The sequence below is a fragment of the Diutina rugosa genome (genome assembly GCF_008704595.1).
Source record: "Diutina rugosa strain CBS 613 chromosome Unknown scaffold24_size174625, whole genome shotgun sequence".
Taxonomy (NCBI): Eukaryota; Fungi; Ascomycota; class Pichiomycetes; order Serinales; family Debaryomycetaceae; genus Diutina; species Diutina rugosa.
In genome coordinates this window covers 96,490-111,845 of record NW_022995086.1, presented here as the reverse complement: position 1 = coordinate 111,845, position 15,356 = coordinate 96,490, and the positions used below count along the sequence as shown (strand labels likewise).

At 49.3% G+C, this 15,356-nt stretch overlaps 8 protein-coding genes across 8 annotated transcripts; 4 read left to right on the top strand and 4 right to left on the bottom strand. All coding sequences in view use genetic code 12, as the record gives it.

Moving 5' to 3' along the window:
- Positions 1-6: 6 nt before the first annotated feature.
- DIURU_001172 (bifunctional diacylglycerol cholinephosphotransferase/ethanolaminephosphotransferase) lies at positions 7-1,197 on the bottom strand (the record flags this gene model as incomplete). Its single annotated transcript, XM_034153687.1, has 1 exon — positions 7-1,197. The coding sequence occupies one exon, from the start codon at positions 1,195-1,197 to the stop codon at positions 7-9; it is 1,191 nt and encodes a 396-aa protein (XP_034014050.1).
- Positions 1,198-1,579: 382 nt separating this feature from the next.
- DIURU_001171 (uncharacterized protein) lies at positions 1,580-2,287 on the bottom strand (the record flags this gene model as incomplete). Its single annotated transcript, XM_034153686.1, has 1 exon — positions 1,580-2,287. One exon carries the CDS (start codon positions 2,285-2,287, stop codon positions 1,580-1,582), a length of 708 nt encoding a protein of 235 aa, XP_034014049.1.
- A 333-nt stretch (positions 2,288-2,620) lies between these two features.
- DIURU_001170 (uncharacterized protein) lies at positions 2,621-3,340 on the top strand (the record flags this gene model as incomplete). Its single annotated transcript, XM_034153685.1, has 1 exon — positions 2,621-3,340. The coding sequence occupies one exon, from the start codon at positions 2,621-2,623 to the stop codon at positions 3,338-3,340; it is 720 nt and encodes a 239-aa protein (XP_034014048.1).
- Positions 3,341-3,471: 131 nt separating this feature from the next.
- On the bottom strand, positions 3,472-4,542 carry DIURU_001169 (mRNA-processing endoribonuclease; the record flags this gene model as incomplete). The annotated part of the gene is made up of 1 exon (XM_034153683.1): positions 3,472-4,542. The coding sequence occupies one exon, from the start codon at positions 4,540-4,542 to the stop codon at positions 3,472-3,474; it is 1,071 nt and encodes a 356-aa protein (XP_034014047.1).
- A 538-nt stretch (positions 4,543-5,080) lies between these two features.
- DIURU_001168 (uncharacterized protein) lies at positions 5,081-6,538 on the top strand (the record flags this gene model as incomplete). The annotated part of the gene is made up of 1 exon (XM_034153682.1): positions 5,081-6,538. The coding sequence occupies one exon, from the start codon at positions 5,081-5,083 to the stop codon at positions 6,536-6,538; it is 1,458 nt and encodes a 485-aa protein (XP_034014046.1).
- Positions 6,539-7,081: 543 nt separating this feature from the next.
- On the top strand, positions 7,082-10,474 carry ELF1 (Elf1p; the record flags this gene model as incomplete). The annotated part of the gene is made up of 1 exon (XM_034153681.1): positions 7,082-10,474. One exon carries the CDS (start codon positions 7,082-7,084, stop codon positions 10,472-10,474), a length of 3,393 nt encoding a protein of 1,130 aa, XP_034014045.1.
- Positions 10,475-10,588: 114 nt separating this feature from the next.
- On the bottom strand, positions 10,589-11,446 carry DIURU_001166 (uncharacterized protein; the record flags this gene model as incomplete). Its single annotated transcript, XM_034153680.1, has 1 exon — positions 10,589-11,446. The coding sequence occupies one exon, from the start codon at positions 11,444-11,446 to the stop codon at positions 10,589-10,591; it is 858 nt and encodes a 285-aa protein (XP_034014044.1).
- A 1,423-nt stretch (positions 11,447-12,869) lies between these two features.
- On the top strand, positions 12,870-14,948 carry DIURU_001165 (histone demethylase; the record flags this gene model as incomplete). The annotated part of the gene is made up of 1 exon (XM_034153679.1): positions 12,870-14,948. One exon carries the CDS (start codon positions 12,870-12,872, stop codon positions 14,946-14,948), a length of 2,079 nt encoding a protein of 692 aa, XP_034014043.1.
- Between the last annotated feature and the right edge of the window lie 408 nt (positions 14,949-15,356).

Genomic DNA, 15,356 nt, shown 5'->3' with positions numbered 1-15,356 from the left:
ATCAACCTAGGCCCGCTTGTGCTTAATCGACAACGTGTAGATGTCGAGATACGTGGTGATCTCGTAGATGATCTCGGCGATAAACGACCCGTGGATCCCGAGAGTCGTCCCCAAGCCAATCCACAGCACCGCCAGTACCACGGTGAGGTAGTCAAAGTGGTAGACATTGGTCAAGAACCACACCAACGCCAATTGGATGGGGGCCACAATCATGGGGAACTGGCGGTAAGGGAACGGCTGCAACGTCAAGTGGGCCAAGATGATACGGCCAACGGTGAAGGCAATTGTCAACCCCACCGAGATCACGAGGGGGAACCCGTAGCGGTAGATGAATTCAGGGTACGCGGCCACTAAGCCCACCACCAGCAACCAGTACAACACGAACGGCCACCAGCCATTGACGGCCTGGTCGGTACGGCGCTTAGCCTCTTCAGGGTTGGCCTTGTTCAATTGCTTGTAGTACTTCTTCACGTTCAGGATCGCCTGGTGGATGTTGAAGTACAACGAGCCGAGCCCCAACACCACGTACACCGCCGTCATCGACACCAGGTACTCGCTCGACAACCCGATGCTGCTCAAGTCCAAGTTGAACAAGTGGGCCTTCCAGATGCCGGGTCCGATAAATCCAGTGAGCACGTACACGCCACAGATCATCAAGATCCCCTCCACAGGACCAGAGAACTCCGAAAGGAAAAGGGTGTGGGTGTGATATTCTTCCCAAGTAGAGGCGTAGAAGTTGCAAGTAGCAGCAAATTGCGACAACATCATCAACTTGCCCCACCCCATCTGCGTCACCGAGGCGAAAACAATTGCCCCTAAAGTGGTGTTGATGGCGTCGACACAGTGGTCAAACAATTCCCCCAAGGGGCCCAGCTGGCCGGTACGTCTGGCATGGCAACCATCGCACCCATCAAACGTCTGGTACATGAAGAGGCACAACGCGTAGAAGAAGTAGCACCACGACGGCAGGTCCTGGTTAAGATAGGGGTCGTAGTAGAACACGACGAACAAACTCGCCACCACCCACATGAGCCCCAACAACGTGATGGCGTTGGGGGCCATCAGCAAGGGGAAGATGTGGACAAAGTAGTTCCACCACTTCTTGAGGACATACCGCAGGATGATCGAGTGGTCCTCCAGCGAGTACTTGTACAAGCGGAGGTTTTCCAATTTGTTGGTAGGGATGAAGATGCCCATCGGAGAAACTGGAAAGAGCGGGTCGCTGGGTTGGTGCTGCACGTTCGCCAGTATATATAGCGAAGGCACGTGCGCACATCCCGGCGAGTGCGTTGCGGTGACGCCGCAAGCCATTGGCCACAATAGGCAATCAGCACCCACATGCTATCCGGGGGCACGGCGTGCACACCCGTGGGGGGGCTAGTACTAACTGGGGGTGACCCCGGTAATTAGTGGTGGTCGGCGTCATTCGACCATAGGGCGAGCGTCACCACCGTGCGACGATCACTGCGGGGAGAAAAACGCCTGTTGGGCCGCCTGTGATTGGCAACGGTGATGGCCGCGTTTTTTCTTATACAATGACGTCATCGAGACGAGTGCAAACGGGCGCGATCGATACGCACTAGGCTGAAAGATGATCAACATGAGTAATGACAACGTCCGGGGCCCGTAACCGGTCCAAAAGGTAAATCAGGTTATCGTAGTCACTGCCGCCAGCCCGTTGTTGAGCTTCTTCAAGGGTGGCGGCTACCCCCAGCAGTAAGTGGCGGGCCACAAGTCGTTGCTGAGCCACCTCTAAGGGTGTAGCCACGAACCACAGCTCGTCGACAAGATCGCCGATATCGCTCCAGCCGTCATCGGTCAAACTGGTATAGTTTCCTTCCACCACCACCACTTTGACGTCGGGGTCAATTTTGACGTCATCTTCCACGGGGTCTTTGACGCTATGGTCAAAAGACGGCGCCAACACTGGTTTCACGCGGTAGGCAGGTTTAAGCAGGGCCACAGTGGCGACAAAGCGAGGTTGATCGAATGTAAACGGAGCGCCCCGACGTCTCACCATTTCTTCAGTAGTTAATTGGTGACGGTAGAGGTGGAAGCCGTCCATGGAGAGCGCCACTGCCTTGATACCCCGAGCGTTGAGCTGGGCTACAACCTCGGTCGCCACCGTGGTTTTGCCGGAACCAGGGACCCCGGCAACGGATACCACCACTCTGCCATCACTAGCAGCGGCCAAATGATCGATTCTATCGACTAACGCCGGGATATCGTTCAGGGGGATCGAGGTGGACATTCGCACGAGTGTTGAAGGAGACGAAACGGCGATCATATGATGGCGGCTTAGCCACAGCCGTCGTTCTGACTCAAAAAGGACGATGACATTCAACCAGGCAACGATTACCACAATTTATAGTAAGTGAAGGTCACAAGGCAAGGGCTACCCCACAAAATTAGCAATGACTTAATAGTCCCAGCACCATAAAGATTGGAACAAAATTTTAATTTGGTGGCGAGTATCTTTTATATAGTTTAAGTCATTGTCTTCGGTAGCTCCAGATGCCAATTGTTTTCCGCTTTGACAATGGTACAACAGTGAGGTTTGTTTGTATCCATATTGCCTCGCAAACCATGATTACATAACCCCAGGGCCCGACGAACGCGTATGCCATTGCCGGTTCGATGGCTTCACTGTGACCACACCCAGTGCTATTATGGAGCTATATTTGATGTGACCGACGGTTCCTATGCTGTCTACGTCACCAACATGACCGATGTGTGGTGCGACCAAGGGGGTCGGGCCGATCTTGAGAAGAAATTGGCGGCGATATGTCTTGAAGATCTACCTGACGACGCGTGGCAGGCGGCGCTAGAGGCGCTCTCCGAAGTCAATGCCACACTAGACTTTACTCAAGAGGAGTGTTGTGTCAAAATTGCCATTGACGATGATCATGTGACATTCACCTTGCACAAGACTGACCCCGGACCTTTCCTTTGGCAGTGGGTCGAAGCACTTCTTGTATCCCACGAGACGCTTAAAACTCGCCAACATAAACTCTTTGACATCATCAGCGATAAGGACTTTTACATCCGCAACTTGGAACAGGCAGTACTCGCCCAGGCACAAGGCGACAAGCTCTTGCGGACAATGAGAGACAATTACCAGGACGTTGCCAGCAATATGGGCAAATTCGACAGGCACAAGTGGCTTAAACGACAGGAGCGACAGCCACAGCAATCGTTTGAACTGTCGATGAAGACGTACCGTTCGCCGACGAAGCGTAAACGCAACCGCGCTCAATGGGACGACGTGCCGTCTTTAGAGTACCGACCGCCATCATCTGAACCCGAAAGTCCTAGTAAACGCCCCCGTAGACAGCGGTAGTGAGACCTCATGGTTAGGACAGAGAGGTATGCAAGTTCTACACCAATCCATACTTTATGCAAAATTATCTCTCTATATACACATTATTTCAAACTAAGATTATTAAAAGATCGCGTCACATTGTCATTAATTCATATCGTGCCTTCGTTAATATTTTCATCGGCCATTTTAGTCCACCGTTTGAAGTAATCTTTCACAACCAGATTGCGGTACTTTCCCATATTGTCATCATGAATAGGCACTAAAAGCTTCTTCCAAAAGTTCACAAAGTTTGGCAACTCCGCGGGCAGTGGGATCTCGGTGTTGATGATTTCCCCACGGTTGTTCTTACCTTTTGCTTTAAAGGGATCAAACTTACGGGAATGGACTTTTTCAAAGATTTCCTCGAACACGGTAAACCAAAAGCGGATGAGCAACTCAGCTGCTTCTTCAAGGGTTGATGGACGAGTGTACTCAGGGGTTAATTCGCGACTGCCGTAGCATTTGATGATGGCTTGATCAACGAGCTCAATTGCCACCTGCTCAAGCTCTTGATGCACAACAGAAGGAATATCATCAGTGACGGGAGCCAGGTTGAATAATGGCGCCATCAACGTATCAGTCATTTCGATGTCCCTCACTTGGGGTTCTTCTGGTCCCATCAGCTGACGTTCATTGTAAATCATTTCGGCAATACTAATTGCCGTCATTTCAGGAACAACCGTAACTGTGGGTACGGGCTCAATCAATGCTTTGGCACACAAGTTCTTATCATTACTCATAAGCACAACGAGATCATTTGGGTGATGTTTCTTAATGTAAAGGCAACAATCCAAAATGGCGTCGTCGTTGCGGGTGAATTCGTCGATAACTTCCTGAGGTTTTTGACCACGAATGTACGGGCAGTTCGCTGCAAACAACTCAAAATACCAAGTGATTGCTTTTTGCGCCAGTATTTTCGTCGACTGTTTTCTCGACCCCAGTTTAAGCCCATCAAGCTCGTTAACAACGGCAACGGGAATGATTATGGTAATATTGGCTCGAGGAGCAAGATCAACGAGTTGATTCACCAACTCGAGGTGCAGTATGAGGACGTTAGTGTCGACGACAAGGTACAGGGCGCCCACGTTGACGGATGGTGGTGGTGGCATCGTCGAGAATCCCGTAACTGCCAGCTGGTGGTACTCACCCTCCACCGTGGCGTCGTCCATGTCCACGTCCATCGTCAGCGGGTAGTCGCGGAGACTATGGCGAAGGGGGCTTATGCGAGTTCGATAAATAAACCCATACCGCGTAGCCGATATACAAAATTTGAACTAAAACATTGGTTTAGTTTTATTACTGTAATTGATGATTTAGTGATGAGAAACGGTGCAATTGATTCAAGAATTTTAATTGATTTCTGCTTGAAATCGGGTGTATATCCTCGCTGATCATACAGTTTCATGATGCAATGACGAGGATGCAGCATTCACCAATACAATGAGGTGCTAATATTTATCACCACGGACGCGGCATAGCAGTCTTTAGTTTTCAATGCACCCGATAGACTCTCTCTCTCTTTCTTTTCACTAATTATAGGACACCACGCTTCAAAATATGAGCGAATTGCAAGACACTTCAATTCAACCTACTCTGCCTAGTTTTAATTATTGTCAGTTTTTTTTTTATTTTTTTGTTGACTTATTCGCTACCGTCGGCCCCACATTAGAGTTATTTACTATCTCCTCCCTAAGCCGCGCACACGTCAGACGAGAGGCCATGACCCAGCCCAACGGAGGCCCGTCCCAATACACCCTTCCCGGGGTGATCAACTACCTCACCCTGGAGTTTACTAATCTTGAACGGTTCAAGATCATGACCAACATCGAAAAGCTGGAGATGAAGTACCGTATCATCCAGCTTCAAGGCGAACTCAATTCGCTTAAGTTTGTCAATAACAAACAAGCGGCGCGGATCTTTCTGCTCGAACAGGAAAACCAACGGCTCCGGGAAAAGCTTCATCAACTGGACCTGGGCGAAGGGGTGTCGGCCCGCCGGGACGACTACGTCGACCCCACCATACCTGGAGAATTGCCCGACGTCGATCTCGAGGTGGTGAAGAAAACCCGAGCGCAATTGGCTCAGCTGATGAAGGAAATCGTCCATCTATTGAAAACTCCCAGTGTCAAACTGATCAATAGCTTGAACCTCCCCGGACCTGATGATTCTCAGCCCCTGGAGTTTGAAGTGCTTATGCACAATTCCGAACCGGAGGAAGAAATTGGTTTTAGTGAGTCCCTGCCGCAACAACAACCACAACCACAACAGCAGTCTCGAAGCAAGGCAATTCCCAAATACTTTGGTGATGACGAATCCGGGAAGATTTCTCTGGCTAAGTCTGACACTAACCGGGATGTCAACAATGTTGACACATCCAAATCGGCCCCGGAGGCGTTGGTTGAACCTGTGTATATTGCTCCGCAACTGGACATAATCGTGAACTACGAAAGCGATGATCTTGACACTGTCGTTGATGGTGACGTCGACCACAGTAAACCACAAGGGCCTCAAAAACTGTTTGTTTATGGCGATTACAAAATCACGTTGGCCACGAGTGATAGTGAGAAAGTAGCAGTGGAGATAATCGCAGGGTCGCGGGTAATTTTGGGTCAGAAAGTACACCTCAAACAAGTGCTGGCGTTGGAAAACTTGATTCAAGTGTATCCCGTTCTGGTGGAGACGGATGGAGCTGCATTACTACTTGTCGACCGTGATCAAGGGGTGATACTGCTCTTACTCACCACCGATGGAGCTATGGAGTTGACATTGCACCAAGTCAGAGGCATCACTCAAGCAGATATTGTTGAATTCATCCTGGGAGACGGCGCTAGCCATACCGATTTTGGACTTGTGGTTAGTGGTATTCATGGTCGCGGCCCTCAAGGCTTCTTTTCGCAGGTGTTTCACATCTACTACGCTAATGGTGGCATTCAGAGCGAACAAGTGGGTCATTTTATCGCCGAGTTTTTCTTCAGTGGCAGCAACGAAGGACCGACAATTGAATTCAGTCAGTGGCATATTAATCTTGATGCTAACGTGTCGCCAGTTACAGTGCCGAAGCCAGGTGCGCTCACGGTGTGTAACAACCCTGTCCTCGCCAAGTACGAACTTGAGTATCTCGTGGATGGGGTGCCTCATCGTCTCAATCTTGTATCGCAACAATTCACTCAGGGCTGAAGGTTACCATAGAAAATCTGACACCATTGAGTCCGCCAATACTATGACTATTTCAGATGCCACTCACTCTGTAAAAGAGCTCCAATCTAATTGATTCTACATATTCAATTCGTGGTTTCCGAGATCCGGCTGATTGACTCAGCTACTGCCAGTGGCTTCAAAATTTGATCAGTAATCATTTGATCAGCATGAACAAATCACAAATTGTGCTTCTCAAGTGATCATCAATTCATATCATGTACTTTAATACAAATGAGCATAATTTTTGGTGACGTACCAAGTGGTGCCAAGGTTTTTCTGGTCATTCCTCAGAATATTTCATATCCTGAATACTATTATCTCTATCGATCATTTAATGAACGTGACGGGTTCACTCGAAAACTAGATAAAAAAATTCGACCTATTAACCGTACTAATTCCGATAACCTCGAGCTGCTCGGTTTTGTTATGCAGTAGTTTCTTTTTGTAACCGTTATCGGTTATCGCACCGCGTGTATCCGCACGTGGAAGGTCATCGCAAACTTTTCATACCCCAAGGCCTCCATGTCGAAATCGTTTGACGACTTCATCAAACAACAACAGCTGGCGCAACAGAAGCCGCGGGGGTTTGGTTACCAGTACGGCTACAATGGTGGCAGTCCTGGCTACCAATACCTGGGGCAAACCTTCGTGCCTCAAGGCCAATATGATATCAACCAAATGGGCCAAGGGTCGCAATACAACTCTCAGCAATCGCTGTACGTCAACACCCCTGCTGAATCGCGGCTGAACACCCCGGGCCCGGGTGATCTGACGCTGCTGTTGGCGCTGACGATGCTGAAGCTCAAGCTCGACGTCCCGTTCCAGGAAGAATTGGAGGAGATCTTCAACGCCACCAAGATCGGTGACGTCAAGAAGCCCGTGGAACTGATTGTCAACCATACTGAAAGCCACGGCCTCCAAGTATTGGAAACCTGGAAGTTCACCGACGTGCTCAAGGCGTTGTTCAAGCTGAAGAACCCTGTAGTCAGAGAACTGGGGCTTTTACTCATCCAACAACTTGCCCGTAAGTTTGGTGGCGCCACCCCGCAAGAAGCTCACCTTGTGCCGTTGCTCGGTAGCGCTTTGGACATGTTCGCCGATAAGGACAAGAACGTCGTCAAGGCGGCTAAGCAAGCCGTGGACTCGTTGTACGGGGTGTTCCCCATTGAAGCCTTGGCTACGGTTGTCATTGACGCCGTGCTCAGTTTCTTGGGTGGTCTGGCCAAGTGGAACCTGAAGCTCGCTGCTCTCGATGTCATTGACCGCTTGGTGGAAGATGTCCCCGCCGACTTGTTGGAAATGCAATTCATCCACGCCGTCCCCGTTCTTACTGACTTGGCTACTGACTTCAAGCCTGAATTGGCCAAGCACGGGTTGAAGCTGACCAAACAATTTGTCAAGGTGTTGGACAATTTGGACTTGGTTAACAAGTATGACATCATCGTGGAAACCTTGGCCAACCCGCTGAAGATTCCCGAGTGCATCAAGAACTTGTCGCTGGTGACGTTCGTCGCCGAAATGACCGAACCGGCATTGTCGTTGTTGACTCCCATCTTGGAAAAGTCGCTCAAGATGTCTCTGAGTTCCAACGATCAATTGCGTCAAACGGTGATGGTGACGGAAAACTTGACTCGTTTGGTCAACAACAAGCGGGAAATCGAACCGTTCATTGGTATCCTCATGCCCGGTGTGGAGAAGGTGGTTAACCATGCCTCGCTTCCCGAAGTGAGAGACCTTGCCGAAAAGGCGCTTGCGGTGCTTAAGGAAGCTGAAGCTGCTGAAGGCACTTTTGCTGGTCGTATCTCGGTTGACGAAGCTCGTGAATACGTCCCTCTGGGCCACGACGAAGCCGAATCGCGCTACTTGGCCACCATCATCGCTGCTGACGCTAACGTCAACGACTGGACTCGTCTCACTGAATACCTTCAACTTGTTGGTGTTGATGCCGACACCGTGCTGCTGACTATCGCCAAGCTCAGAGCTAAGTTCAACTTGGTGGTGGAACAGGAAGAATTGGGTGAGAACGAAGTGGAAATCGTCAACACTGACTTCTCGCTTGCCTACGGTACGCGGATGCTTTTGAACAAGACCACGTTGAGACTTCTTAAGGGTCACCGGTACGGTCTCTGTGGTCGTAACGGTGCGGGTAAGTCCACTCTTATGAGAGCTATCCTGAAGGGTCAACTTGAAGGGTTCCCTGCTCCTGACGAACTTAAGACCTGCTTTGTTGAACACAAGTTGCAAGGGCTGGAAGCCGACATGGACTTGGTGCTGTTCATCGCGCTGGACCCCGAACTTCAAGGGCTGACTCAAGACGAGATCCGTCAGGCTCTCTTGGACGTTGGTTTCCCTGAAGACCGTTTGACCAACAACGTCGGGTCGCTTTCCGGTGGTTGGAAGATGAAGCTTGAACTCGCCAGAGCGATGTTGTTGCAAGCCGACATCCTCTTGTTGGATGAACCCACTAACCACTTGGATGTCAACAACGTCAAGTGGTTGCAAGACTACCTCACCACCCACACCGACATCACCTCGCTTATTGTGTCGCACGACTCGGGGTTCTTGGACGCCGTGTGTACCGATATCATCCATTACGAAAACAAGAAGTTGGCGTACTACAAGGGTAACTTGCTGGAGTTCGTCAAGATCAAGCCCGAAGGTAAGGCTTACTACACCCTTACCGACTCTAACGTGCAAATGCACTTCCCGCTGCCCGGTTTGCTTGTGGGTGTCAAGCTGAACACGCGGCTGGTGGCGCGGATGAACGACGTCACCTTCACTTACCCGGGGGCGGCGAAGCCCTCGCTTAAGAACGTGCTGTGTCTGCTTTCGTTGTCGCTGAGAGTGGCGGTGTTGGGTCCCAACGGTGCGGGTAAGTCGACCCTCATCAAGCTTTTGACAGGTGAAACCATTCCCGACCTGGGTACGGTGGAAAAGCACCCTAACTTGCGTATCGGTTACATTGCTCAACACGCTTTGGAACACGTCGAACAACACAAGGAAAAGACCGCTAACCAATACTTGCAATGGCGTTACCAATTCGGTGATGACCGGGAAGTGTTGCTTAAGCAGCTGCGGAAGATCTCCGAAGAAGAAAAGGAACAAATGGCGAAGGAAATCGACATTGCCGACGGCAGGGGGCCTCGTCAAATCGAAGCGATTGTCGGTAGACAAAAGCTCAAGAAGTCGTTCCAATACGAAGTCAAGTGGAAGTTCTGGTTGCCCAAGTACAACTCGTGGGTGCCGCGGGACTTGTTGGTGGAACACGGCTTTGAAAAGTTGGTGCAAAAGTTCGATGACCACGAAGCCCTGAGAGAAGGGTTGGGTTACCGGGAATTGGTGCCGCTGGTGATTCGTAAGCACTTCGAAGATGTTGGTTTGGACGGTGACATTGCTGACCACACTCCCATGGGGCTGCTTTCTGGTGGTCAACTTGTTAAGGTGGTGATTGCCGGGTGCACTTGGCAAAAGCCTCACGTGATGGTGCTTGACGAACCTACTAACTACTTGGACAGAGACTCCTTGGGTGGGCTTGCCATGGCTATCCGTGAGTTCAAGGGGGGTGTGGTGTTGATTTCGCACAACTCGGAATTCTCGTCGGCGCTTTGCCCCGAACAATGGCACATTGAGAACGGTGAGTTGGTGCTGAAGGGTCACGTCGAAGTGGCGGCGGATGCGTTTGAAGACGGTGGTAACAGTGAACAGGCGGCCGCGGCCGCCGCTGCCGCTGCCGCTGCTGCCACCAAGACCGATGATGCTTCTCCTGCTAACATCAAGGTGAAGCAACGGAAGAAGAAGATGACCCGTAACGAAAAGAAGGCTCAAGCCGAACGCAGACGTCTCAGATACATCGACTGGTTGAACCTGCCTAAGGGTACCCCCAAGCCCGTCGACACTGACGACGAAGACGAGTAGTCACCCCGGCGAAGTGTATAATATTTATTCATTGTCGATAATCGACCTTTTAGATAAAGGCATCATTTGAAATAGTAATCTTATAGATAGATACCGCGAGACGTAGACGAGCCATCACACCCGCCATATTCGCTCCATTTTGTCAACTAATTTGACGAAATTGCGCAGATTTATAATCGGCAAGATGGTCTCGAGACAGTCGCTGGATTCAAGGATATCGAGGATGGCATCAACGTCTTGTTTCGAAAATTTTATGAGCTCGTGGTGATCCTCATGATCAGGAGGAAAATCCTGATCAAGACCGCTTGTTTGGGAAAGCGATTGGCGACGCTTCGTCCTTCCATCGTCGATGGCTTTCATCGGGAAGTAACCATTGTTGCCATACATACCTGGATCCATTTGCTGCAGAAACGGAGGCGTCATCATGGGGGCAGGGTAACCAGGGGGACAAGTCCAGGGATACGGAGCTTGAGGATATGCCCACGGTGGCATTGCCATTTGAGGGGAATACCCTTGGGATGGAGATTGATAGTATGGTGGTGTTGGCGAAGGCTGAGATAAAGCTGGTATTTGCGAGTTTTGAGGCAGCGCCGAGGGTACTGCTGGAGGCTCATTGCTCAGTTCTCCTGAGACCACGATCACTCCAATAAGAGGACTAACTTTCTTCATGAACTCGTTGAATTCTCCGCTCAGAGCGAAACATGTCTGGAATCTCGCCAAAACTCGTTCAGTATCATCGTCAACCATCTTATACCCAAGTCTAGGGCTTTTAGGATATAGTTCAAGTCTCATGTTGACCCCATCATAGCAGATCTTCTCAATCATCGTTCCCTTGGATCGAATGGTGATAGTCATACCCAGCTCCAGGGTTAGTAATACACTAAACGCTAGTCCATGTCGAGGATAGTGCTTCCAATCGCCATTGGCTCGAGTAGAGAATTTTCGTAGCTCAAAATTCGAAAGTGTGGGCATGCTATGAAGAAGGTTGTATTGTTTTGATTGAGTACTAATGACTCCTCTCAGTTGAAACAGGTTTGATCGAGACTAGGTTTCAAAAGTTAATGATGCGTTGCACCTTCATAACAAAGCCAAGGTGAGTCGCGAGGAGTCTTTCATGAATCAGTCATGGCAATCATTTCGGGTTGGGTAGAAAATTCGAAATATTTCATCAACTCTTTACAATCGAAATCAACAGACGCGCGTAGCCATAGACCACACGGTGCAGAAACCCTTATCGAGTATATCCTACGAGATCGAGTAAGGTTACTGCGGCTGCACTTACATGATGTCCTACAGTGTCTGCGAACCCTTAACAAAGGCCAGCGCTCGAAAGTGTTGGAAGCTGCAATCTCTCGAACAATCTTCTTTTGGCGGCCTCGAACAATATTGGAGCCAGCCCTTTCTTCTATTCATGATTGCATCATCAATTTCAATAATAGTAACACTGCCGAATTGATCGAGTTGACCACTGCCGAAATTTCCTCAGATCGACAACTCGTCAGTGTTTATCTAGTGCCGCCATTTAGACCTCACATGCTTGAAAAAACGGCCAGTCTTTGATGCCGGAATCCCGCTTGCCGCTCGGAAACGAAAATGACGCAGCGCATTGTGGAAGAAAAAAAAAGTCACCCCACAGTAGGGGTGTTTGGGGGTGAAACATCCACAAAAATCAATGTTACTAAACATTTTAATCAAATCAGGAGTGGTAGATGTGAAGCAAAAAATTTACTGTGTAGACCCATTCGGTAGCCAATGCTTTTGATGTACCCCTCTCCATAATGCTGGCTGTCACCCTCCCCTGACCTCATGCCAAGTGTACGTTTCTTACCGGGTGGTTCGCACGGAAATAGAGATCATCTGCAATAGATACAGAGAGATCTCACGAGCCGAAACCGTAAAAAATTGGCGATAAATGAAACGTACAGTTGCAAGGTGCAACTGTAGACCGATGTGATCATGTGTATAAATTGTGATAAACAATGAATGCTTAGGCGGCGGTGCTGGTAAATGACATTATTGATGGGAAAACCCATTTCCAAAGGCTCATAACCTGATATTCTCATCTTTTATATTGCTTGAACCCCCCAAGTAACGACGACAGTTCTCGGTATTTTTATCGACGATGCAGGGCAGAAACAGGGTTATCCCGTGTCCCGTGCTCTTCCCGTCGGAGAAGGAGTTTGCTGACCCCATCGCATACCTCCTGAGCCCCGGCGTCATCGAAAAAGGGCGGGAATTTGGCCTCGTCAAATTGGTGCCCCCTCGGCTGTTTAAACCAAAATTCGCTTTGTCCAATGACTTCCGCTTCCACACTCGGTTGCAACGCATTCTGGACTTGGGGCTTTTGACCCGGCTGCGTAACTTCTTTCAGACGCTGTTGAATCGCTACCTCTCGATGAGAGGCAAGCGCCGGGTCGGCCCGCTGTTCCGGGTACCCGGCCACCCTGACGGCCGGATTTTCTATTACGACTTGTACGTGGCTGTGACCAACAAGGGCGGCTACGACAAGATGTCTCCCGACGACTGGAGCGAGGTGCTGCGGCAACTCGGCGACACCGACCCCCACCTGATTGTGTGTTTTAAGACCTACACCAACTATCTTTTGGACTATGCAGGGTACCTATCTAATGTCAGCGACTACCAGTTCCCCGAGTCCGACGACGAAGACGATGACGAAGATTTGTGTATAAAGTGTGGCGCCCCTGAAGAAGGCAATGGCGTCCAGTGTGATGATTGTGACGCTATCTACCACATGCACTGTCTAGATCCTCCCCTTGACTCGTTCCCCGATGGCGCCTGGTACTGTCCGAAGTGTCTTGTGGGCACCGGCGAGTACGGATTTGAAGAAAAAGAAGTACACTACTCATTGGACGAGTTTGCACAAAAGTGTGTCGATTTTGAAGAAAACTTCCGTCGTGAACACTGTAAGGGTAGGACACCTTCAGTACAAGAAATCGAACGTTATTTCTGGAAACTTGTCGATGAGGAACACCTGGAGCTTGAAGTGGAATACGGGGCCGATATCCACCGGATGAAACCGGGCCAGATTCTGGGGTTCCCTCGCGAAGACACCCCTGGTATCGACATGCGTGATCCCCAAACCAACTTCTATGTCAACCACCCCTTTAACCTTAACAAGCTTCCCTATGCCAAGGGGTCGTTGCTTAATTATGTTCCCAATGAGATTCTGGGGATGACGGTGCCGTGGATCTACATTGGCCTGTTGCTTCTGACGTTCTGCTGGCACGTCGAAGACCACTATACCCTTCTGGCCAATTATTGTCATTTCGGTGCTACGAAGAAGTGGTACGGGATCCCGCTGAGTCAAGCCGATCGCTTCGAAGATTATATGAAGAAGATGGCTCCCGATATGTTTAAGAAACAACCGGACTTGCTCCACCAGCTTGTCACTTTGGTTAACCCTCAAAAGTTAGCTGAGGCTGGCATTACCTGTGTTTACGCTGACCAGAACCCTGGTGAGTATGTCATCACTTATCCTCGAGTTTACCACGCTGGATTTAATTGTGGCCTCAACGTCAATGAGGCAGTCAACTTCAATATGAAGGACTGGCTTCCCTTGGGAGAACAAGCGGTGGATCTGTACCGTCTTATTAAAAAGGAAAACGTTTTTAATCACTATCAACTCCTATTCAACGTTCTCAAAGAGTTCAACCGACGCGTTCGAATCCTGGAAGGTTTACAACTGGTTGACCATGAGCTTGTGGCCGAGTGTATCTACCAGTTCAAACGCTATTCGTTCCAGCAGGGCCAACTTATCAGCGAGCTTGACATGTCCAAGTTCACCACCAGCTACCGTCCCCGCACCAAGGAGGAAGAAGTATTGTGCGATTGTTGCAAGACCCACATTGGTTTCCACTATATCAAGATTGAACATATCTACCTGTTCCACCGAAACAATCAGTTGATGACCCCTGACTCGCTGCCGTCAAACGTTCTGGCATTAGTCAGCATTGTTCCCAAAGTCACCCTGGATCCGCCGATGAAATCTGAGGTACTCTCGAAGAAGCGAAAGGTACTGATGATGGACGAGTTTGAACAGCTTGTACAAAGTGCTGCTGAGGAAGCTAGAGTTAAGGATGAAGATGAGAAGGCTCCCGGCAGTGGACGTAAGCTTCGTCGTACCACCAAGGAGCTTCACACAACCACAACCGAACCTGCTCTCGACAGAAGTGAACCTCGAAAGCTCCGTATCAATCAACCCTTGGGTAAAGTGGCTCAAGAGTTGGTGAGAATGGGTATGGGCAAGACCGAGAACCTCAACATCCGTGGTTCGAAGAAGCTTCCGGGTACAGCATTAATCATCCGGTTGTGCTTAGAATGCTTACGTCTGAAGGTTCAGCTTGACGGCGAAGTTGCTCAGTTCGTATACGAAGTACACCCACTGCAACTGCAGGTAGTGATCCAAGAAGCCGAAACCAACTTGGAGAGACTTTTGACGAATCAAATCAAATGAGGTTGACGAGTTGAGCAAAGTGATACCCGATTTAATGACATTAACGATGTATGAATGTATGAGTACAATATATAGCGAAGTATATTGTTTAAGAGATAATCAGAGAGTATAATAGTTTTAATAAGGTTATGTAAACATCGTACACCGAACTTCCTTGATTGCAAATAGTCGCGAACACTTCAAGTATTTCAGTTTGACTGGGGTATTGAAAAATATGAAAAATGAATAAAGTTGTTCATAGATCGGCGAAAGAACGAGCTTTTTGTTATACGCTGTTTACCAACGTGATTCTTTTGTAATGTTTTCATACCTTTCCAGTCTAACCCCGGATTACTCCGATGTCGCCTTCTCTGTCAAATTTAGTGGAGGCAGTCTACAATCAAAATTAGAGTCAATGGAAAGCATTAC